Source organism: Hyperolius riggenbachi, chromosome 6 (genome assembly GCF_040937935.1).
Source record: "Hyperolius riggenbachi isolate aHypRig1 chromosome 6, aHypRig1.pri, whole genome shotgun sequence".
NCBI lineage: Eukaryota > Metazoa > Chordata > Amphibia > Anura > Hyperoliidae > Hyperolius > Hyperolius riggenbachi.
In genome coordinates this window covers 22,932,049-22,956,236 of record NC_090651.1, presented here as the reverse complement: position 1 = coordinate 22,956,236, position 24,188 = coordinate 22,932,049, and the positions used below count along the sequence as shown (strand labels likewise).

Sequence of the window (24,188 nt, the reverse complement as noted above, 5' to 3'; positions counted from 1 at the left end):
CTGGCTCCAACTTGTCCCTCAGGAGAGAAAATGTTGACATGACATAGTGTAAATCTGTCTCCATCTTCAGTTCCTTATTATTTACATATGTGCAAAAGTGTGTGCACCCCCGCACCCAACTCTGTGCAAGCCGTGTCCCAAGCTATGAAAAGCAACGATTACCTCCACCAGATGCAAAACAGTAAAGTTGTAAGCTCACCAGATAGTTTTGCTGACCCTTCCAGGACCAGCATTCAGCGTTTAGGTGTCACCAGTAAAGTTTCAATCACCTCATAAAACAGTATCTGGAAAGCCTTGGTTGGTTTAGACCACTTAGTCTCTTTTTTTTCTATTGGCTCAAACCGCTTCTGTCAGGCTTGTAATAGGCTGCATGTCGCCTCTGAAGTTCTGATGAAGTACCTGCTGTTGGTGCAGTTTTGGAGGTGTCTGAGGCAAGCGAAGCTGGGCAGGATGATTATGATGACGACGACGATGATACGGATCCCACGTATGTTCCCAATAGAGGAGATGAACAGGGGGACAGTTCAGAGGGGGAGTCAGAGAGGAGTAGGAGGAGACGAGTTGCTGAAAGAAGCAGGGGAGCTCGTCGTCAAAAACAGCTGGGGGCAGTGTCCGGCGCCATGTATCGCCACCTATGGACAGCCAGCCAACATGCCCTTCAACCTCAGCTGCTGATGCCACCATAGTGCCATCACCCCAGGGGGGCTCAGCAGTTTGGAAATTTTTTAATATGTCTGCCTCAGATCGGAACAATGCCATCTGTTCTCTCTGCCTCCAAAAATTGAGCCGTGGAAAGGCCAACACCCACGTAGGGACAAGTGCTTTACGAAGGTACATGGAGAAAAGGCACAAACTGCAATGGGATGAGCACCTGAGCAAAAGCAGCACACAAAGCAAACGCCACGCTCCTTCTCCTCTTCCTCCTTCAGGTGCAGCATCTTCAGCCACTTTCTCCCTTGCACCTTCACAGCCACCCTCCTCCACTCCGCCTCTGCCCTTGAGCGGTTCCCGCTGCTCTGCCCACAGTAGCGAGGTGTCCGTGAAGGAAATCTTTGAGCGGAAGAAGCCAATTTCTGCCAGTCACCCCCTTGCCCGGCGTCTGACAGTTGGAGTTGCGGAACTGTTAGCTTGCCAGCTGTTACCATAGAAGCTGGTGGACTCAGTGGAAGATTCCAGGCTGCAATTATTTCTCTAAAAAGGCGATACCCAAACTGTACCGTGCAGTTGAGAGGCAAGTGGTGTAATCTCTGGCACACAGTGTTGGGTCAAGGGTCCACCTCACCACGGATGCCTGGTCTGCAAAGCACGGTCATGGTGACCGATGGCAAGCAGGGAGTACGTGACTGTGCAGCAGACCAACTTATGACACCTCCACGGCTTGCAGGCAGGCCTCCTGCCACCTCCTCTCCTCCTGCTACTTCCTCTTCGCTGTACTCCTCCTTGGCTGAGTGGCAGTTAAACTCTACTGGTGCTGCGATCTCCTCTCCAACTACACAGCTCCATCTCCCCATGGCCTATGCTGCATGCCAGGTACGACGGTGTCACGCCATCTTAGACATGTCTTGCCTCAAAGCGGAGAGACACACTGGACCAGCTCTCCTGGCTCCTCTTAACAAACAGGTGGATCTGCAGAGCTGGGACAAGGTCCTCCAGCACCCAAGGCTGAGACACCAAAGTGCGCCCCTCCATCCCTCCCACCCCAGCTGTCACACACTGATTGCTATTAGACCAAGAGGGCCACAGGGCCCACACCCTCCCCAACACCTTGATATCTAGTTATCTGGCTTGCAGTCACTGCTATGTACTCCTTTTCTTATTTCTTTCTGCTTCAAACACAATTAGGAATGACAGCTGAATGAATTGTGCGCCCCCTCCTACACTGCGCCCGGGGCTGGAGCCTCTCCAGCCTATGCCTCGGCCCGGCCCTGAGTGGCTGACCCCGCACCAGCTGGAGATCGGCAACGTGGTGTGTGACAACGGCAGCAATCTCCTTTCCGCTTTGAATTTGGGAAAGCTGACACGTATCCTGCATGGCACATGTGCTGAATCAAGTCATTCAAAGATTTGTGTCAAAGTACCCAGGCTTAGAAGACGTCCTGAAGCAGGCCAGGAAGTTGTGTGGGCATTTCAGGCGGTCTTACACGGCCATGGCACGCTTTGCAGACATTCAGCGGAATGGACCGGCAGGAAGCCAACTACCTGGCCTTAAGTGTGGCTGTAGACACTGTGAGCAGCGATGAACCCTTGGACTACTGGGTGCGCAGGCTTGACCTGTGACCAGAGCTGTCCCAATTTACCATCAAACTTCTGTCTTGCCCTGCCTCAAGCGTCCTGTCAGAAAGGACCTTAAGCGCAGCTGGAGGCATTGTCACTGAGAAGATAAGTCGCCTAAGTCACAAAAGTGTTCAGTACCTCTCCTTTATCAAAATGAATGAGGCATGGATCCCTGAGGGCTACTGCCCGCCCGAAGACTAAGTCAGTCCCCACACACAGCATCTCTGCCTGCACGTCGTGTGACTGCCTGCCCCAAGACTAAGCAATCCCCCCACAGCATCTCTGCCTGCAGGCCGCTTGACTGCCTTCTCTGCCACCACCAACAGGGTCCAGGACTCCAGGCGGATTCCTGAATTTTTAAGGCCGCTGCTAGCAGCGGCCGCTATAATAATTTTTCTGGTGCGTGTACATGCCTGCCTAATTTTTCTGGCTGCACTGCGGCTGCAACAACAAACAAAAGGCATGTACATGTGTCAATTCCCCTTTGTGATCGTTACCTTGCCGCGCTGAAGGGGCTTGCGTATCACAATGAAGCAATGACCGGCTAAATAAGTGTGTTGCGGGGCACACCTGACCCAAGAAGATAGATAATAAGGTCGTTGCTTCATTGTGGACAGACCTAATTCGATCAGCTGGACACTCAGTCACTGTTGTTCTGTCATTCAGCTACCTCAGCCCGGCGACCATATGGGTTTGAAAACCGCCACAGCCTGCACTCTGGCCATGGTGCGCACCAGTCCAGCACAGCCATCACTACACAAACAGCTGTTTGCGGTGCGTCACACAGTGAGTTTGGTCTGTCAGTGTGAAGCAGTACACTAATTACACTACCTGATTGATGTATATTTTACGGCCAGAACCCGAAGTTTGGCCACTTCTAGTTCTGGCCGGCCACTTCGGGTTCTGGCCGGCCAATGTGCGAAGTGGCCGCTGCGCTGCGGCCAATGTTAGAAATGGATTGATTCCTGTGACATTAATGTATCTTCTGGCCGCAGCGCAGTGGCCAAACGTATAACCACTTAGTTAATTTAATGCAATTAAGCCGGCGGCAATGTAACAATTCAAGCCATCGGCTTTTTCTCTGACTCTCTCTCCTTCTCCCCCCGCCTTTCTCTCCTCCTTCCCCCCGCCTCTCTCGCTCTCCTATGGGCAGCCGGCGGGGACACGAGTGCCCCCCCCCCCTTCCGGAGTCGTTCGTCACGGCAGGGAATCCTGCCGTTCTTGCAGAGCGGGTGCTGGCAGAAGCAATGTCTGCAGCCTCCCCGCTCTGCTTTCCTGGTGCGACGAACGACTCTGGGGGATTCGCGTGTCCCCCGCCCGCTGCCCATAAGAGGAGAGAGAGAGGCAGATAAAAAGCCGGCGGCTTGAATTGTTACATTGCCGCCGGCTTAATTGCAATGAATTAACTAAGTGGTTATACGTTTGGCCGCTGCGCTGCGGCCAGAAGATACATTAATGTCACAGGAATTGATCCATTTCTAACATTGGCCGTAGCGCAGCGGCCACTTCGCACATTGGCCGGCCAGAACCCGAAGTGGCCGGCCAGAACTAGAAGTGGCCAAACTTCGGGTTCTGGCCGTAACATATACACATGCAAGATGTTTTAAAGCACTTTAGGCCTCCAATTTAGCAATGCAATGTGATTTCTGCCCTTAAACCCTGGTGTGCATCAAATCTGGATTTTTCCCCGGGACTTTTGGCGTGTATCCCACCCCGCCATGCCCCCCCTCCAGGTTTTAGACCCCTTGAAACATCTTTTCCATCTCTTTTGTGGCCAGCATAAATGTTTGTAGTTTATTGTAGTCTATTGCGGTTCGCAAAAGTTTGCACCAACCGAACTTTTGTGGAAGCTCGCGTTCGAGGTTTGCAAACCTAAAATCGGAGGTTTGAGCCATCTCTATATATCGTGTATTGTCACCTTCAGATGGAGTGTTCTGAGGGATTAAGCTGTGTGCGCACACGAGATAAAAGCCTTTGGAAAATGAAAGATCAAACACCAATTTTATCTTCTTCCATGTAGTATGAGAGTACCTACACAGACTATTATAATAAACGGAGTACCCCTTCAAATAAAAATCTTTACAAACTGAGCAATTTATCTTATCGGTGCACTTTCATTTTTCCATTTATGTACCCACTAAGTGACTTTCTTGACGATTTTTTTTTTTTTGAGTGCAGAGTGGTTGTTTCCGCAATGTCACGATGTGGGTACAGGCGCACAACCACACGAATGTCGCTTAGAATCGTGCTGCACTAACCACCATCATGGCACTTTAAGATCCCCAACAACTTCCACGCAAAGTACCGTGGTCGATTGGGTCTCGTTCGCACCTGACGTGTAACATTGCGTGACGTTGAGGCATTGCTGAACCACCGTCGTCAAGGGGACGTCGCTGGACTCGGGTGGTGAGTATGGAGCTTAAAGGATACCCGAGGTGACATGTGACATGATGAGAAAGCCATGGGTATGTACAGTGCCAAGCACACTAATAACTAGGCTGTGTTGCTTTTTTTCTTTCTCTGCCTGAAAGAGTTAAATATCAGGTATGTAAGTGGCAGTTCTGACTCAGACAGGAAGTGACTACAGTGTGACCCTCACTGATGAGAAATTCCAACTATAAAACACTTTCCTAGCAGAAAATGGCTTCTGAGAGCAGGAAAGAGATAAAAAGGATCAATAGTTCATAGATTTTAGCTCTGGTATACTTCAATGAATGTGTCACTGAGCAACAACAATAAAACAGTTAAAACTTAAAAAAGTAGATTTAAACATAAAATAAAACTGTGAAATATCTTAAAAAGTCATTTTTAGGAGAAGGAAGATATATACAATTGTTTTTCATTAGTTTATTTTCACCTCAGGTGTCCTTTAAGATATATCTTTATAGTATTCAAATTCTGTTGGCCCTCATACTACATGGCAGAGGTAACATTGGCCAGTCATCTGCAGATAAAAATTGGATGTGTGTATGGATCTTGAGAGTCTGAGAGCGGTCACACAATGCTGGCAGGATATGCTGCTGCTTTTTAGCAATGTGTGTCTGGTTATTAGGAATGTAATGGAGCGTGTAACAGGAGATTTCCTGCTGAAGGAAGCATTGATTATTCCTTATGAAATAAGCAGGTGACTAATTGTGCTCAGCAGGGTCAGCTGCCCTCCGCCACTGATCTGTCGCTGTTGTCTGGTCTCCTGGTAACACAGGCTGCTCCTGACTGCACTGCAAGTGTGACACACAACACAGAGAGCTCACTGGTGGGGTGACAGGCAGCACTTCACACTGAGGCTGGGGCAAGAGGCCGCTGACCATGAACCGGACGTTCCCCAAGGTGAGAAGATACCCCCGGATTCCTGCACCCGGCATGCTGCTGCTATCAGCTGATCATAGCTATGGAGTCATGCTTTAATTCATACGCAGGTTATGTATGACGCAGTGGGCACAGAAGAGAGGTGGGCACTGCCCTACAGTGAGCACAGGGGAGAGATGGGCACTGCCATACAGTGAGCACAGGGGAGAGGTGGGCACAGAGGAGAGGTGGGCACTGCCATACAGTGAGTACTGGAGATAGGTGGGCACTGCCATACAGTGAGCACAGGGGAAAGGTGTGCACTGCCATACAGTGAGTACAGGGGAGAGATGGGCACTGCCATACAGTGAGCACAGGGGAGAGGTGGGCACTGCCATACAGTGAGCACAGGGGAGAGGTGGGCACTGCCATACAGTGAGTACTGGAGAGAGGTGGGCACTGCCATACAGTGAGCACAGGGGAGAGATGGGCACTGCCATACAGTGAGCACAGGGGAGAGGTGGGTACTGCCATACAGTGAGTACTGGAGAGAGGTGGGCACTGCCATACAGTGAGTACTGGGGAGAGGTGGGCACTGCCATACAGTGAGTACAGGAGAGAGGTGTGCACTGCCCTACAGTGAGTACAGGGGAGAGGTGGGCACTGTCCTACAGTGAGTACTGGAGAGAGGTGGGCACTGCCTTACAGTGAGTACAGGGGAGAGGTGGGCACTGCCATACAGTGAGTACAGGAGAGAGGTGTGCACTGCCCTACAGTGAGTACTGGAGAGAGGTGGGCACTGCTCTACAGTGAGTACAGGGGAGAGGTGGGCACTGCCTTACAGTGAGTACAGGGGAGAGGTTGGCATTGCCATACCGTGAGTACAGAGGAGAGGTGGGAACAGGAGAGAGGTGGGCACTGCCATACAGTGAGCACAGGGGAGAGGTGGGCACTGCCCTACAGTGAGCACAAAGGAGAGGTGGGCACTGCCCTACAGTGAGCACAGAGGAGAGGTGGGCACTGTCCTACAGTGAGTATAGGGGAGAAGTGGGCACTGCCATAAAATGGGCACAGAGGAGAGGTGGGCACAGCCATACAGTGATCATGGGAGAGGAGAGCACTGCCATTAAGTGAGCACCGAGGACATGTGGGCACTGCTGCCATTTTGTTGTGAATATCGTCAGGAGAGGTGGACACTGCCATACAGTGAGCACAGCGGAGAGGTGGGCACAGACGAGAGATGGGCATTGCCATAGAGTGGGCACAGAGGAGAGGTGGGCACTGCCATACAGTGAGCACAGAGGACAGGTGGGCACTGCTGGCATTTTGTTGTAAATATCGGCAGTAGTTAGACACGCCATGTCTAGCACCAATAATGACAGGGTTGATATTGAGGGCTACAGTAAGGTTACAATAATTAGGGTCAGGCCAGGCGATGACACGGTGTGTAAGGTCAGATGATCCAGCACGAGAGGTCAGCCAAAAATAGAGATCGGGAAACACAAAATATATGTCGAAAACGACACCAAAATGACGCGTACGCCTGCCACACAGACGTGAGTCTGTCACACAGTGAGCTCAGAGGACAGGTGGGCACTGCCAGACAATGAGCAGCAAAGACAGATGGGCTCTGCCCAGGGACATAACAATAGACCCTGCAAGGGATGAGGCAGGGGGCTCTGTGAGGGTAGAAGTTTATTTTCCTATTACTGAGAGACTGACAATTAAGGGCACGGAGATAAAAAAAAAACCAAAAAACTTTCTGCTCTCTGAGCAATTGTCCTAATGACTGCGTGTGCTCAGCCACTGATAAAGAATCATACAAAGTTTTGCAGACAAATATTTGTAGACAGTCCCTATTTAATGTGCAGCAGGCTCTTGTGTACAGCACCTAGCCCTTAACCTCTGCCCCACCCCAAGTGCTGTGTACTGTAGTGATGCCGGAGGAGTCTGCAGAGCCAGTTCTGCTCCAACAGTGATGGACAGAGTGAGTGTAATAAGCTGAAGCTGGGAGCTTGTCTGTCAGTTTTCTGTATGCGGTTTCTGCACACCATGTGTGTGTATATACAGTGGTGTGAAAAACTATTTGCCCCCTTCCTGATTTCTTATTCTTTTGCATGTTTGTCACACTTAAATGTTTCTGCTCATCAAAAACCGTTAACTATTAGTCAAAGATAACATAATTGAACACAAAATGCAGTTTTAAATGATGGTTTTTATTATTTAGTGAGGAAAAAAACTCAAAACCTACATGGCCCTGTGTGAAAAAGAAATTGCCCCCTGAACCTAATAACTGGTTGGGCCACCCTTAGCAGCAATAACTGCAATCAAGCGTTTGCGATAACTTGCAACGAGTCTTTTACAGCGCTCTGGAGGAATTTTGGCCCACTCATCTTTGCAGAATTGTTGTAATTCAGCATTATTTGAGGGTTTTCTAGCATGAACTGCCTTTTTAAGGTCATGCCACAACATCTCAATAGGATTCAGGTCAGGGCTTTGACTAGGCCATTCCAAAGTCTTCATTTTGTTTTTCTTCAGCCATTCAGAGGTGGATTTGCTGGTGTCTTTTGGGTCATTGTCCTGCTGCAGCACCCAAGATCGCTTCAGCTTGAGTTGACGAAAAAATGGCCGGACATTCTCCTTCAGGATTTTTTGGTAGACAGTAAAATTCATGGTTCCATCTATCACAGCAAGCCTTCCAGGTCCTGAAGCAGCAAAACAACCCCAGACCATCACACTACCACCACCATATTTTACTGTTGGTATGATGTTCTTTTGCTGAAATGCTGTGTTACTTCTATTACAGATTTAACAGGACACGCACCTTCCAAAAAGTTCAACTTTTGTCTCGGCGGTCCACAAAGTATTTTTCCACAAGTCTTGGCAATCATTGAGATGTTTTTTTTTAGCAAAATTGAGACGAGCCTTACTGTTCTTTTTGCTTAAAAGTGGTTTGCGCCTTGGATATCTGCCATGCAGGCCGTTTTTGCCCAGTCTCTTTCTTATGGTGGAGTTGTGAACACTGACCTTAATTGAGGCAAGTGAGGCCTGCAGTTCTTTAGATGTTGTCCTGGGGTCTTTTGTGGCCTCTCGGATGAGTTTTCTCTGCGCTCTTGGGGTAATTTTGGTCAGCCAGCCACTCCTGGGAAGGTTCATCACTGTTCCATGTTTTTGCTATTTGTGGATAATGGCTCTCACTGTGGTTCGCTGGAGTCCCAAAGCTTTAGAAATGGATTTATAACCTTTACCAGACTGATAGATCTCAATTACAGTACTTTTGTTCTCATTTGTTGCTGAATTTCTTTGGATCTTGGCATGATGTCTAGCTTTTGAGGTGCTTTTGGTCTACTTCTCTGTGTCAGATAGCTCCTATTTAAGTGATTTCTTGATTGAAACGGGTGTGGCAGTAATCAGGCCTGGGGGTGACTACAGAAATTGAACTCAGGTGTGATAAACCACAGTTAAGTTATTTTTTAACAAGGGGGGCAATCACTTTTTCACACAGGGCCATGTAGGTTTTGAGGTTTTTTTTCCCTCACTAAATAATAAAAACCATCATTTAAAACTGCATTTTGTGTTGAATTATGTTATCTTTGACTAATAGTTAACGGTTTTTGATGAGCAGAAACATTTAAGTGTGACAAACATGCAAAAGAATAAGAAATCAGGAAGGGGGCAAATCGTTTTTCACACCACTGTATATGAAAGCATGCACATTTTATCACAGATGCTAATGTAATTGATAGAGAAAATGCTCCCAGTGCTTCACTGCTGTCTGTTTTTATCTGCATGGGGAAAACACATACAAATACAAGTGTGCACTAGTCAACTGAACATTGTTTCTCAGTTTACCTGTGCAGAAAACTGTGTGTGTGTGTGTGTGGGGGGGGGGGGGATTGATTTCTAGTGATGCCCCTGGCTCTGCCATAATATGAGCAGTAGGGGAGAGGTGGGCACTGCCACACAGTGAGCACTGAGGAGTGGTTGGTACTGCCATAAGATGAGCATGCAGAAGAGGGGGGGGGGGGGGGGTACTGCCACACAATCACCACAGAGAAATTTGGGCAGACTAGTGCACACAGAGCAGGTGGGCACTGCCATACAATTAGCACATAGGAGAGATGGGTACTGACATACAATTACCACAGTGGTGGGCACTGCCCTACAATGAACACAAGACATAAGCAGGCATTCTTGTACTTAAGCTGGTTGTTTTGGTGGACATATTGGCACTAATTTGGTGTATGTCAGTTAGATACCAATATACAGCAATATCATAGCTCCCAACTGTCCCTCTTTCGCAAGGACAGTCTTTCTTTGGGACAGTCCCTCTTTCTTCATCATTTGTTCCTCTTTGAAGACTGATCTATGTTAATATATGTATTTTTCGACTGAAAAAAGGTGTTGAACTAACCCTACACTTTATTTCCATCAATGAAATTGATATAGTTCTGATTTTCAAATGTTAAAATGAAGAAAAACTGTTTTTCACACCCTGTGGCGGTGAAAAACAGACCGCCGCTGCCGCCAAATGCTTTTCTGCACACTTGAAGAAAGGCATTTTACTGAGATGCCGCGGGATGCCCAGCAGTGGCCACTGTGAATCAGCCCTATCTAGGGTTTATTTTTGGAGTAGGGTTTATATTTCAAACATCCTTAAAATTACCCCAAAAAACATTCTAGGGCTTATTTCTCCAGGTAGGTCTTATTTTTGGTGTACCTTATATACTCGCGTATAAGCCCAATTTTTCAACACAAAAGTTGTGCTGAAAAGTTACCCCCTCAGCTTATATGCGAGTCAGTGGAACAGAATGGATGGTGGAGCAGGTTTCAAGAATTCTTTAAATTCCCCCCCAAAAACTTTATAGGACTTATTTTTTGGGGTAGGTCTTATTTTTGGAGTAAGTATGTATATTTTTCTACTGAAAGAATGTGCTGAGCTAACTCTACACTTTAGTTTCATCAATAATATTGATATATGTCTAATTTTGTAATTGTTAAAATGAAGAAAGTGCCAATACTGTATTCATTTTCGTGAAAATGTCAAAATCTATTTTCGGACAAAAATGCCAGTGAAAATAAGTTTTATTTTTTTCGTGACTTTTCTTTGCTAATTTTTGTCGTAAAAATATTGAGTTTTCGTAGTAAAACTTTAAGCCGTAAAAATATTTTATATTTTCACGCAGAGAGCGGCGGCTGGGGGGCACAGAGACATGTCATTAGGCAGAGGATATGCCTCTGTGTCCCATCTGCCCCCCACCTCGGGTTCTCTTTAAAGCGTCCCATATTCTAGACTTGCCTAACATGGTTCCCCGAAAATGATGACAGGATCTCATATACCTTTTTGCTCCAAAACACGCGTTAGGTCTTACTTTACGGGGATGTCTTATTTTTCCATGAACATCAATCTACATTTATTCTTGAACAAACCCTGAATTCCTGGTAGGTGAACAGAGGCGCCAGAAGGATAAAAGTACATAACATTTTTTAAAAATTGCTGGGAGGAAGTGGTGGACTCGCCTCCGTTAAAGCAGACACCAAGGACTGTAAATATATAGATATACACATTTATTGAAAATACCCCAAAGATGCAACGCTTTTCGCGGGCACAGCCCACTTCTTCAGGCAATAAGCAGGGGATAAACAACAGCAATTCAGTTATAGCAAGCAGAGCACATAACTGAATTGCTGTTGTTTATCCCCTGCTTATTGCCTGAAGAAGAGGGCTGTGCCCGCGAAACGCGTTGCATCTTTGGGGTATTTTCAATAAATGTGTATATCTATATATTTACAGTCCACCACTTCCTCCCAGCAATTTTTTAAAAATGTTATGTACTTTTACTTTTTTATGTACTTTAATCCTTCTGGCGCCTCTGTTCACCTACCAATATATTTGAGTCCACCCCAGGTGGAGGGGTGATCTACCCCCTTTCTTCCTATCTACAGAGAGCGACTTCTTAATCCTGAGTGAGGACAGGTCTAATCTCCTCACCTGCCTAATGAGTGGTTAGTGAGTATTACCATCTCACTGTTTCATTTATCCAATCAATTTTGACATACTACACCATATTGGGCTCTCGATTTCTCTTCAACTTTAAACCCTGAATTCCATCATGAATTTCTTGTGACTATTTCCTTTTTCCATGTACAACCATCTACATTTACCGAGAGTCCGGCACTAGCCAACCCTTATTATTTTGGGTCTCGTGGGGTCTTTTGAGTGTGATTCGTTGGGGTGTCAGATTTCGTTGGTGAAGGGTCTATCTCTTCTGCTGCATTGCCAATTGATTTTATTTTTTATGTGTGTACTGTAGCTACTTGAACTTTTTTTTAATAAACTGTAAAGACTGATTCACACGGGCGATTGCAGGTCATTTTCCTCATTGGTTAAGCACTGCCCATTCAAGTGAATGGCCGCACTTGTTCTGCACCTTTACCATCGTTTGCACGAATGCCGCGTTCCGACCCCTTTGTTTCAGCGACCTGGAAAGCATTATGCAGCTTCCAGGCTTTTCTGCACACTTGCAGAAAGGCATTTGACAGAGATGCCGTGGGACGCCTGGCAGTTGCCCGTGTGAATCAGCCCTAACTAGGGCTTATTTTTGGAGTAGGGTTTAAATTTCGAACATCCTTAACATTCCCCCCAAACAAATTCTATGGTTTATTTTTTGGAGTAGGTCTTATTTTTGGGATACCGGTAACCAGATATTTGGGTACAACTAAATATATTAGTACACAAATTGGATCCATCACCTTCTCACCTGTCACCATTCATTCTTCCAGAGGAGGAGTCTGGACGCCGGCTCGATGGGCTCCACAGTGACGATGTTATCCAGAGAGGAGAAAGGTGAGGGTCAGGTGTGGGCCGGGTGTGGGTCGGGAGAGGGTCAAGTGTGGGTCGGGTGAGAGTCAGATGTGGCTTGGGAGAGGGTCAGATGTAGGCCAAGAGAGGGTCAGGTGTGGGTCGAGTGAGGGTCAGGTGTGGGTCGGGTGAGGGTCAGGTGTGGACAGGGTGAGGTTCAGGTGCGGGTCGAGTGAGAGCTGGTTGTGGGTCGGGTGAGGGTCAGGTGTGGGCTGGGTGAGGGTCATGTGAGGGTCAGGTGAGAGCCGGTTGTGGGTCAGCTGAGGGTCAGGTGTGGGCCGGGTGTGGGTCAGGAGAGGGTCAGATGTGTGCCAGGTGAGGGTCAGGTGTGGGCAGGGTGAGGGTCAGCTGTGGGTCAGGTGTGGGCCGGGTGAGGGTCAGGTGTGGGTCAGGACTGGGAGAAGGTCAGGTGTGGGCCGGGTGAGGGTCAGCTGTGGGTCAGGTGTAGCCTGGATGAGGGTCAGTTCTCTCTTGTGCCATTCATGTAGATTCCCGTATTTCTCTGACTGTTGATCTCTTATTCCCAGATCTGTGTTGCGGTTGCACCAGAAAATGTATTTGTGTAACGGCGGTGATTCTCGGCATTCTGATGGTCCTGGCAGCTATCATTGCCTGTACAGTTGTACTCGCCCTCCCTGCAAAAACGCCAGGTATCTTATATAGGTGACAACCAGGGGCATAGCAATAGGGGGTGCAGAGGTAGCCACCGCATCGGGGCCCTTTGGGCTAGAGGGGCCCACCCTCAACCACAGTATTAGCTCTTTATTGGTCCTATGCTGATAATATTCACTTCTATAGATGATTAGAATAGCAGTGATCATTAACACACACTGTTTCCCATCCCCTTCTTGCACCTCTGACACTGTCGTTGTCCTCAGCAGGTTTTGGTGTGACGTATCAATTGTTATGTATAGAGAGCTTGGGGGGCCCCAATGCAAAACTTGCACTGGGGCCCACAGCTTCTTAGCTACGCCACGGGTGACAACCTCTTTATAAAAGATTAATAATAAGGGCACCTTGTGTGGGCCACATCTTCTCGGGTAAGCCTCCCAGATAGATAAAGTAAATTTTCTTTTAAACAATGCACATTGCCAGGCAGTCCTGCTAATCCTGCGAATCCTCTGCCTCTAATGCTGGGCATACACGGTAAGTTTGTTGCTTATCAATCGAGCCGCTGGTGGCTCGATTGATAATATCCAACAGGTCCGATGAGCCGCCGGATAGATTCCCCGCTCGATCCTCGCCGGCGGACAATAGCGGGGAATCGAGAGGAAGATAAGGAGCGCCCGCGGGGACGAGTGGGGATCGATCCAGGCGCCGGCGGGGATGCGTCGGGATCGAGCCAGCGGCTCGATCCGGTGCATAATTGCATCCGTGTATGCACAGCATAATGCTGGGTTTACACCATACAATTTTCTGTTAGATTTACCTGCCAGATAGATAAAGTTCAACATGTTGGAAATGTACCTATCTTACAATTAGGCATTGTTCTACTCAGCAGGAGATAAACAGAAGACAATGCACCAGAGATTATGTCCATTCTATACAGAAAATAATCTAATTATGCATTCCAACAGAAAATCTAACAGAAAAATCTATAATGCCTAGTACACACCATACAATATTCTGTATTAGATTTTTCTGTTAGATTTTCTGTAAGATTTTCTGTAGTTAGATTATTTTCTGTAAAGTACTGGTAGAGACTGGTCATTATCTCTGGTGCATTGTTTTCTGGTTATCTCCTGCTGAGTAGAACAACGCTTAATTGCTCGGCAGATAGATGTTTAGATAATTTCCATCTGGCAGGTAAATCTAAAACCCCATCTACACGATACGATTACGATTCTATTTATGATTCGATTAAATCCGACATGTCCAATCGGGATTAGATCCAATTCGATTTGCCATTGTTTTGCAATCGTATTGTGTAGATTGGGTTTAAAGGTGCATACACACGCACTATGGAAGCCAACGACTGGTCCGTCAGACCCTCCCACTGGGCGGACTTTCAGCAGACAGTAGTGCAGCCTTTCTCAACCTTTTTACCCTGGAGGAACCCTGTAAATAACTTTTGGATCTCAAGGAACCCCTGCAAACAATTTTTTGGTCTCGAGGAACCCCTGCCTTTATTTTTCAGGAGGCGTGGTCTTTAAATAGGTTAGGCTGCTAATTTCACTATCTCCTATTACACTGCCACTCATTATACTGTCTCCTGACCCCCCAATTTAGTGCTTCTTGTTACAGTACCACCTATTATAGTGTGCTCTATTATACTTACCCTACGATGGGGTAAAATGCCAAGGAACCTCTGCAGCGTCCTCAAGGAACCCTGGTTGAAAAAGCCTGCAGTAGTGTATGTGTACGCACTGTCAGCGCCGCGGACTGATAAGGCTGTTCCTGACCGATCCGCTCAGTGGATCGTTCAGGAACAGTCGGCTGCAGCACTAATTGGTGAAAGGAAATATTTGTTCCCTGAGCCAATAAGATTGATTTTTACCATTAAAAACACTTATTTTCTCAGTTCATAGTGAAAAATAGACACTGTAGCATTATTCAGAATCAGATATCTTCACCATACATTGTGGCAGGAGCATAATCTAAGTTTTGTGATAATCGGTTAGAAATAGCCAAACAAAATTTGTGGGGTTTTTTTTTATCTACAATAGAGTTTTTTTTATTTTAGAACTAGAATTGGTGGTAAGACTGAGAAATAATGTGTTTATTTCTATATTTTTCCTCTCTTTCCTATTAAAATGCAAAGAAAAAAAATTGATAGAGGGAAAAAATGCCATACTATGAAAGCCTAGTTAGTCTTTAAAAAAACCCCAATATATGTACCATCTAGGTGTCATAAGTAGGGATACGTTATTGCTGATTAAATAGGGACATAGCTAAAATGTCAAAACTGCTCTGGTCCATACGTGGGAAAGAAGGTCTGGATGTGAAGTGGTTAACCACTTAAGTCTATCTAGACGGATATATCCGTCCAGATAGAATGCCCTGCTGCTGCTGCTGCCTGAGGTGCGTGATCGCGCTCGCTCCCGCCGCCTTCCGTTAGCCCTGAGATCAATGAATGGGAACAACTGTCCCATTCATTGATCTATGTCCCCGGCAGAAAAACCGACAACCTCTTATCAGAGGCCGCGGTATTTCTGCGCAAAAAAAAAAGTTTCCCGTCCTCCTAATGCTTCCTGGAAGCGAGAGCGTTCGCTTCCAGGACTTTTTGACTGTGGCTATCTTGTGGCCAAATAGTAAAACTACCACATGCATTTTTTATTAAATAAACACATAATATTACATTTAAAATTAACTGTTTACCTCCCACACCAAAAGTTACCAAATAAAATTTTTAATCAAAAAAAAAAGACAAAAAAAGAAAAGAAAAGAAAAGACAAAAAAACATAAATAGTTTGAACTTTTTGAATATGCATGTCAAGAGAGTATATTACTATATTTTTTTAAATTGGAAGCTTGTAAATAGTGATGGACGCAAATTGAAAAAATGCACCTTTATTTCCAAATAAAATATCGGTGTCATACATTGTGATAGGGACATAATTTAAACGGTGTAATAATCGGGACATATGGGCAAATAAAATACATGGGTTTCAATTACGGTAGCATGTTTTATTTTAAAGCAATAGTGGCCGAAAACTGAGAAATATAGATCATTTCAGTGTGATAAGTAGTGATAAAGTTATTGGCGAATGAATGAGAGGTGAAAGTTGCTTGGATGCATAAGGTGAAACAACACTCTAGGCTGAAGTGGTTAAAGAGGAACTTTAACCAAGGATTACAATTCATTCCAATCAGTAGCCGATACCCCATTTCCCACAAGAAATCTTTACATTTTCTCAAATAGATCATCTGGGAGTTCTGTATGGCTGATATTGTGGTGAAACCCCTCCCACAGTGTGATGTCATGACCATGGTCTTGACAGCTATCTGTGAATCTTGTTGCATTGTGGGTAACAACAGCTTTTTACAACTGCCAAGCAAGAAATATATCCCTCTGTGCATAGAACTCTCAGTAACAAACATTCTGTACAGATCACCTGACAGGACTAAATATGTCACCACCAGTGATACATTTCAATGTAAGCAATAAGCAATTTTATTCATTGTTATGTTCACTACAGGTGTAGATAGAGAGTGATAACGATTGTTCCTGTGTCCACAGAGAGCCGCTATTGTGTCACATCCAATAACTACACAGGCTTCCTGTGCGATGACAGAAGGACCTGTCTGCTGCCGTCTCAGGTCTGCAATGGCGGCAGTGACTGCGGAAATGGAGAGGATGAAACCAGCACTATGTGCAGTAAGTACAACCCCAGCGCTGCAAGGTATTACACATTCCATGTTCCGTGGTGTCTGGATGACAGCACTTGGACAGATCTCTCACTGAGGAGGAGGTTTATTGAAAATGCTGGAACCAGGGCCGGTGCTGCCATTAAGGCAAAGGAGGCAATTGCCCCAGGCCCCTGACAGCTGCCGGGCCCCCACCGTGTCACCGGACCTCCAGGTGGTCCTGCTCCCGAATCACTGGAGCCCCTGCAAAATGTGTGACTGGCTGCTTGGCACTGCTTGGCATAGGGGATGCGTAAGCCACATGCGCCAACACTACAGCCCCCACAATCCTTTGCATCGCCTTCTGCTTGTACCAGGTGACTGCTCCTAGCCAATGAGCAGTCACCAATGCAACTGTATGATAACTGCTGCAATCAGGGTACACGTGCATCAGGCATGATTGGGGCCCGAAGGCTGACTTTGGTAGTGGGGGGAAAGGGGCCCGCAGGTTACTTTTGCTCTGGGGCCCCCATGTGTCTTAAAGAGAACCAGAGATGAAGCACCCTCTTGTATTTTACCTTATAAATCAGTGGGAACATGACAGTAAACACCTAATCTGCTCTTTGTTTCATTGTTCTCTGTTTAATATGACTGTTACATCTCTGATAAGAATCCCCGACTGAGCACTTAGGCTGCTCCGTCTAGCTTTGCTATGGAAAGATTATAGCTGAGTCTGTCTTCTCTGGTGTCTTTTCAAGCCCAAGCCTGCCCCCTTGTGGCTCTGCTATAATTACTCAGCTATAATTATTCCCTGCAAAGCCAGACTGAATGCTCAGTCCGGGATTCTTATCACAGCTGATAACAGACACTTTTAGCAGTGAGGATGAAACAGAGAGCATGGTAAGTGTTTTCTCTAATGTTCTTACTGATATATATGGTAAAATACACAAGGGTGCTTCCTCTCTGGTTCCCTTTAAAGCCCAGATGGAACGGAAGTGCCAAAGTAAAATACACTAAAAACAGTTTAAGGAGGGAGATATGGGTGGACTTACCTCCCCAAAAAGGACTCAGAAAGTCAAGAATCAGCACAAATAAAACTTTAATCGTATACTCCAAACAGGCAACACGTTTCGCAGGTATTTACCAGCTTCTTCAGGCAATAAAAGGAGCAGCTTTTCTGAACTCTTAGCCAAAAATAGTGCCTCCGTGAGGAGGTTTGGTCAAAGCTCCAGTTCAGGAAAGTGAACTGTGATTGGCTGCTTTCAGTCCCCTGCTCATTGCACTTTATTTTCCAGGTAACTTGCCCAAGAATTTACCCGGGTATCTTGTCTTCTACTGCGCAAACCCTCAAATCTGGATCTACAGCAACTACAAGTGCAACGGCATCAATAACTGCGGAGACTGCTCTGATGAGTCCACGACGTGTAAGTATGAGGTGGGGGAGGGGCTCCTTCAGGGGCGTAACTAGAAATCACTTCCCCCCCCTGCAAAACTTTGGATGGGCCCCCCTCTCACTTTCTGCACAGGTAAACTGAGAACCAATGTTATTCAATTGGCTAGCCACACTTGAATGTGTTTTCTCCATGCAGATAAAAACTGACAGCAGTGAAGCACTGCAGGCATTTTCTCTATCAATTACATTAGCTTCGGTGATAAAACATGCATGTTTTCACACATGTATTCACACATGTTGTGCAGAAACCGCATACAGAAAACTGACAGACGAGTGTGCTCCCAGCCTCAGCTTCTTACACTCACTCTGTCCATCTCTAATGGAGCAGAACTGGCTCTGCGGACTCCTCCAGCATCACTATAGTACACAGCACCTAAAGAGGGGTAGAGAGGTTGGAGGCTGGGCTCTGTACACAAGAACCTGCTGCATACTGAATAGGGACTGTCTACAAATATTTGTATACAAAACTTTTTATGATTCATTATTAGTGGCTGAGCAAACACAGTCATTAGAACAATTGTGTAGAGAGCAGAAAGTTTTTTTCTCTATGCCCTTAGTTGTCAGTCTCTTCCCACAAGGCCCCCTGCAGCTGCAGGGCCCCCTTGCAGGGTCTATTGTTATGCACCTGGGTGCTGTACACTGAGTGCCCTTACAGCACTGGGGTTAATTTTGGCCCCTTACATGAGTGAGTTTGATACCCCGAGTGTACATGGACAATAACCGCTGTCTTCTACCGTAGCTGGGACACTTTTTGAAACAATTCTCCCCCAAATTGTTATTTGTCGTTCACCTCCAACAATTGCAGTATAACGTGAGACCTGCTGTTTCTCATTTGTGTCCGATTGATTGCAGTATCAGGTGTGACCCACAAATTCATAGCTCCCAGCTGTCCCTCTTTCTCCTTCATTTGTCCCTCTTTCAGAACCCATGTACAGATCTATGCAAATATATGTACAGTATTTTTCTACTGAAAAAATGTTTTTGACTCAACTTTATTCCTATCAATTAAATTGATATATTTCTCAATTCCAAATGTTAAAATCAGAAAAACGAATGATAGAAAGGACCAGTGTACTCAAATGATAAAACTACAGTAGATCTTTTGCTTCTAAATTGTTTGTATATATGTGACTATGGGTGTGTTGTGGGTTTGGTTAAGGTGTGGTGGGGGCGTAGTTAGAGGTGTGTCTTAAACTGTCCTTTTTTTATATCTTAAAATGTTGTAAAGTATGGAAATGGATTGGGATTAAATTAATCCCTAGGCAAGATTGCAGTTTTTGACCACCGCTGATTGTCACCTGGCTTTTTTAGTTTGGTTTGGTGGAGGCTAGCATCCACTGGGCCCCTAGACTCTCTCCAGGCCCTGGGCAACTGCCTAGGATTGCCTCGTGCATGATCCGGCTCTGGTGTCACCTGCTGTTTATCATTTGCTTCCAACGATCACAGTATAACGTGTGACCTGTCATTTATCACTTGTTTCTGATTGCGATTAACATGCCCTTTACACGTCTTAACCCTCTGGGCGATACAATTATATCGCCCAGGAGGTGGCGCAGCACTATTTTTTTAAATTTTTTAAATCATGTAGCGAGCCCAGGGCTCGCTACATGATAGCCGCAGCGCAGCGGCACCCCCCCCACCCACTCCGATCGCCTTCGGCGATCAGAGTAAGCAGGAAATCCCGTTCAGAACGGGATTTCCTGCTGGGCTTCCCCGGTCACCATGGCGACGGGGCGGGATGACATCACCGACGTCATGGACGTCGTGACGTCGGAGGGAGTCCAGATCCACCCCTCAGCGCTGCCTGGCACTGATTGGCCAGGCTGCGCAAGGGGTCGGGGAGGGGGGGGGGGGACTGCACGGCACGGCGAGCGGCGGCGGATCGGCGGCGATCGGAAGTTACACGCAGCTAGCAAAGTGCTAGCTGCGTGTAACAAAAAAAAAATATGCAAATCGGCCCACCAGGGCCTGAGAAATCCTCCTGCGCGATATACCCCGAGCTCAGCTCGGGATTATCGCTCAGGAGGTTAATAAATCTGCCTCTGAGATCTCTCATGTAATGGTGTAATCAGATCATTAATCTTGATGTGTTGTGTCTCCCAGTGGCCTCCTGCACCATCTGCTCGGGCTCCCAGTGGTGGCCCTGCACCCCGCTCCTCTATGAGTATTGCTACTGCATCCCCCGCACCCTCTGCCAGAATGGAGCGCAGGACTGTAGTGACTGGTCTGACGAGTATCAGTGCACCAAGTAACATGGACACATTCTACACTGTGCACAGGTGGATGTAAATAGAGATCTGTATATTGTATATACTGGAGCACATGGATTTGCACCTCTGAAGAGGACCGTCCCAAAACTCTTGCACAGAAGACAGAAAAACACAGAGAAATCCACCCTGTGTGTGTTTATACAGAATTAATTCTAATTCTCCCTTCCCAGCAAGTAATCACAAGTGTAATTTGAGCTGGCAGCTCTGTCTGAACTATGCCGAGGTGTGTGTCGAGTTATGGACTAATATGTAAACGCAGGAGGTTAACTCTTTCTGTGCTCCCATGAAACCAGCATAGGGCAGAGGCAAGAGAGGCTCCAGCCTCAGGGCGCAGTGTAGGAGGGGCGCACAACTCACTCAGCTATCATTCCCCTATTGTATTCGAAGCAGAGAGAAATAAGAAAAGGGGATACATGGCAGTGACTGCAAGCCAGATAACTAGATATTAAGGTGTTGGGGAGGTTGTGGGCCCTGTGGCCCTCTTAGTGTAATAGCAATCAGTGTGTGACGGCTGAGGTGGGAGGGATGGAGGGGCGCACTTTGGTGTCTCAGCCTCGGGTGCTGGAGGACCTTGTCCCGGATCTGAACCAGGAAGTAGACACTGCAGACTTGTCGTAGGAGTTCTGCAAGCTGTAACAAAGTAATGTTTTTTCTTTAACCTTCCTGGCGGTAAGCCCGAACTGAGTTCGGGCTATGCCGCCGGAAGGCACCGCTCAGGCCCCGCTGGGACGATTTGCATAATTTTTTTTTTGCTGCACGCAGCTAGCACTCTGCTAGCTGCGTGCAGTGCCCGATCGCCGCCGATCCGCCGCTATCCGTCGCGCCGCAGCCGCCCCCCCCCCCAGACCCCGTGCGCTGCCTGGCCAATCAGTGCCAGGCAGCTCTATGGGGTGGATCGGAATCCCCTTTGACGTCACGACGTCGATGACGTCGGTGACGTCATCCCGCCCCGTCGCCATGGCGACGGGGGAAGCCCTCCGGGAGATCCCGTTCTTTGAACGGGATCTCCGGATCTCCGATCGCCGGCGGCGATCGGAGGGGCTGGGGGGATGCCGCTGAGCAGCGGCTATCATGTAGCGAGACTTTGTCTCGCTACATGAAAAAAAAAAAAAAATTAAAAAAAAAGATTTGCTGCCCCCTGGCGATTTTTTTGCAAACCGCCAGGAGGGTTAAAGGTTTTTATGCTGTTGCTTATCCTTTAGAGCGGAGAGGAAGTCCTGGGTTTAGGCCTGCTTTAAAGATAATAGAAAACTGAGCTTGATTGCAGTAAAGAGGCCCTGTAGTGACATATAGAAGAATGCAGTAAAGAGGCCCTGTAGTGACATATAGCAGAATGCAGTAAAGAGGCCCTGTAGTGACATATAGTAGAATGCAGTAAAGAGGCCCTGTAGTGACATATAGCAGAATGCAGTACATTATTCAGGATAGCCACTTTGACAGGAATGTTCCTGGTTTCAGCATCAGCAACATTTCCTATACAGTGAATTGTGAAAGTTTGGGCAACCTTGTTAATCGTCATGATTGTTTCCTGTTTTTGGTTGTTATGATAAAAAAATGTCAGTTAAATATATCATATAGGAGACACACACAGTGATATTTAAGAACTGAAATGAAGTTTATTGGATTTCCAGAAAGTGCGCAAAAATTGCTTTAATAAAATTAGACAGGTGCATAAATGTGTAATTTTATTGATTCCAAAACCTTTAGAACTAATTATTGGAACTCAAATTGGCTTGGTAAGCTCAAGGACACCTGACCTACATACACAGGTGAATACAATTATGAGAAAGAGTATTTAAGGGGGTCAATTGCAAGTTTCCCTCCTCTTCTAAGTTTCTCTGAAGAGTAGCAACATGGGGGTCTCAAAACAACTCTCAAATGATCTGAAGACAAAGATTGTTCACCATCATGGTTTAAGGGAAGGATACAGAAAGCTGTCTTAGAGATTTCAGTTGTCTGTTTCCACAGTTAGGAACATATTAAGGAAATGGAAGACCACAGGCTCAGTTCAAGTTGAGGCCCGGAGTGGCAGACCAAGAAAAATCTCGGATAAACAAAAGCGACGAATGGTGAGAACAGTCAGAGTCAACCCACAGAGCAGCACCAAAGACCTACAACATCATCTTGCTGCAGATGGAGTCACTGTGCATTGTTCAACCATTCAGCGCACTTTACACAAGGAGATGCTGTACGCGAGAGTGATGCAGAGGAAGCCTTTTCTCCATCCACAGCACAAACCGAGCAGCTTAAGGTATGCTAAAAGCAAATTTGGACAAGCCAGCTTTATTTTGGAATAAGGTGCTGTGGACTGATGAAACTAAAATTGAGCTATTTGGGCATAACAAAGGGTGTTATGCATGGAGGAAAAACACAGCATTCTAAGAAAAACACTTGCTACATACAGTAAAATATGGTGCTGGTTCCATCATGCTGTGTGGCCAGTGCAGGGACTGAGAATCTTGTAAAGTTGAGGGACGCATGGATTCCACTCAGTATCAGCAGATTCTGGAGACCAATGCCCAGGAATCAGTGACAAAGCTGAAGCTGTGCCAGGGCTCGAACTTTCAACAAAACAACGACCCTAAACACTGCTCAAAATCCACTAAGGCATTCATGCAGAGGAACAAGTACAACATTCTGGAATGGCCATCTCAGTCCCTAGACCTGAATATAATTGAAAATCTGTGGTGTGAGTTAAAGAGGAATGGTCCAAAATACCTTCAACCAGAATCCAGACTCTCATTGGAACCTACAGGAAGCGTTTAGAGGCTGTAATTTCTGCAAAAGGAGGATCTACTAAATATTGATTTCATTTCTTTTTCATTGCCTAATTTTGTTTAAACAATTATTGCGCACTTTCTGTAAATCCAGTAAACAGCATTTCACTTCTCACATATCACCGTGTGTGTCTCCTATATGATATATGTAACTGACATTTTTTATCGTAACAACCAACAATTTATACAGGAAAATCATGAAAATTAACAAGGTTGCCCAAACTTTCGCATCCCACTGTATTTAGAGAGTTTAGCCTGTCTAATCCCCCCTCATCTGTGACTAATCACCGCTGTAATTTGATCTCTCAACTGTGTCAGCTGACTGCCATGGCAGAGAGGCTAATTTGAAAGCACAGGATGTTAACAATATGTCTGCTTCCATGGAAGCAGGAAGTAGATACACTGAAGATTTATTACAGGATTTGTATCAGCTGTAACCAAGATATGTTTTTCTTTAAATGTTATTGTGCTGTTGCTAATCTTTTAGAGCAGAGAGAAAGTTCTGAGTTCATGTCCGCTTTAAAAGTGAAGAGATTTATAGGAAAGACATTTTGGGCCCTGCCTTCCCCTATTAAATCGCTCAGAAAATACTGCAGGACCCGCAATTGCAATTTCACAAATCCCAATCGCTCCTGTGGACTCGCCTAACTTTTTAGCCTAGAGCTTTGGAATCGCCGGCTGGAAGAGCTCTAGTTGGTCACATCCTTTACAGAGAACACCTTGAAAAAAATCAGTACATAAATATGGGTTGAAAAGCTCAGTGCACACGTTGCTGCATCGTAGATCATGGCTTGAGGAAGGTGGTACGATTTTCTATCTTATGTAAATCCTGATGACAAAATGTTGCTAAATATGTTCGTTATGTTGCAAGATATTTTTGAATGCCAATTATAACCCTGTTCTACGTAATTTTGTATATTTATTGCATATAATTACAAGTATACATTTTTTTATATTAAAAAAAAAAAAATGTTCCAAGA

At 46.1% G+C, this 24,188-nt stretch overlaps 1 protein-coding gene across 2 annotated transcripts; it reads left to right on the top strand.

Moving 5' to 3' along the window:
• The first annotated feature begins 1,458 nt into the window (after positions 1-1,458).
• LDLRAD1 (low density lipoprotein receptor class A domain containing 1) lies at positions 1,459-20,934 on the top strand. Of its 2 annotated transcripts, XM_068242417.1 has the most exons (7): positions 1,459-1,530; positions 5,477-5,601; positions 12,343-12,406; positions 12,949-13,071; positions 16,602-16,739; positions 18,004-18,132; positions 20,265-20,934. In XM_068242417.1, exons 2-7 carry the CDS (start codon positions 5,581-5,583, stop codon positions 20,411-20,413), a joined length of 624 nt encoding a protein of 207 aa, XP_068098518.1. In that variant the 5' UTR covers positions 1,459-1,530; positions 5,477-5,580; the 3' UTR covers positions 20,414-20,934. The 2 variants fall into 2 exon arrangements, with proteins under 2 accessions (XP_068098518.1, XP_068098519.1); XM_068242418.1 differs by lacking the exon at positions 5,477-5,601 and having other exon boundaries at positions 1,465-1,530.
• The last annotated feature ends 3,254 nt before the right edge of the window (positions 20,935-24,188 follow it).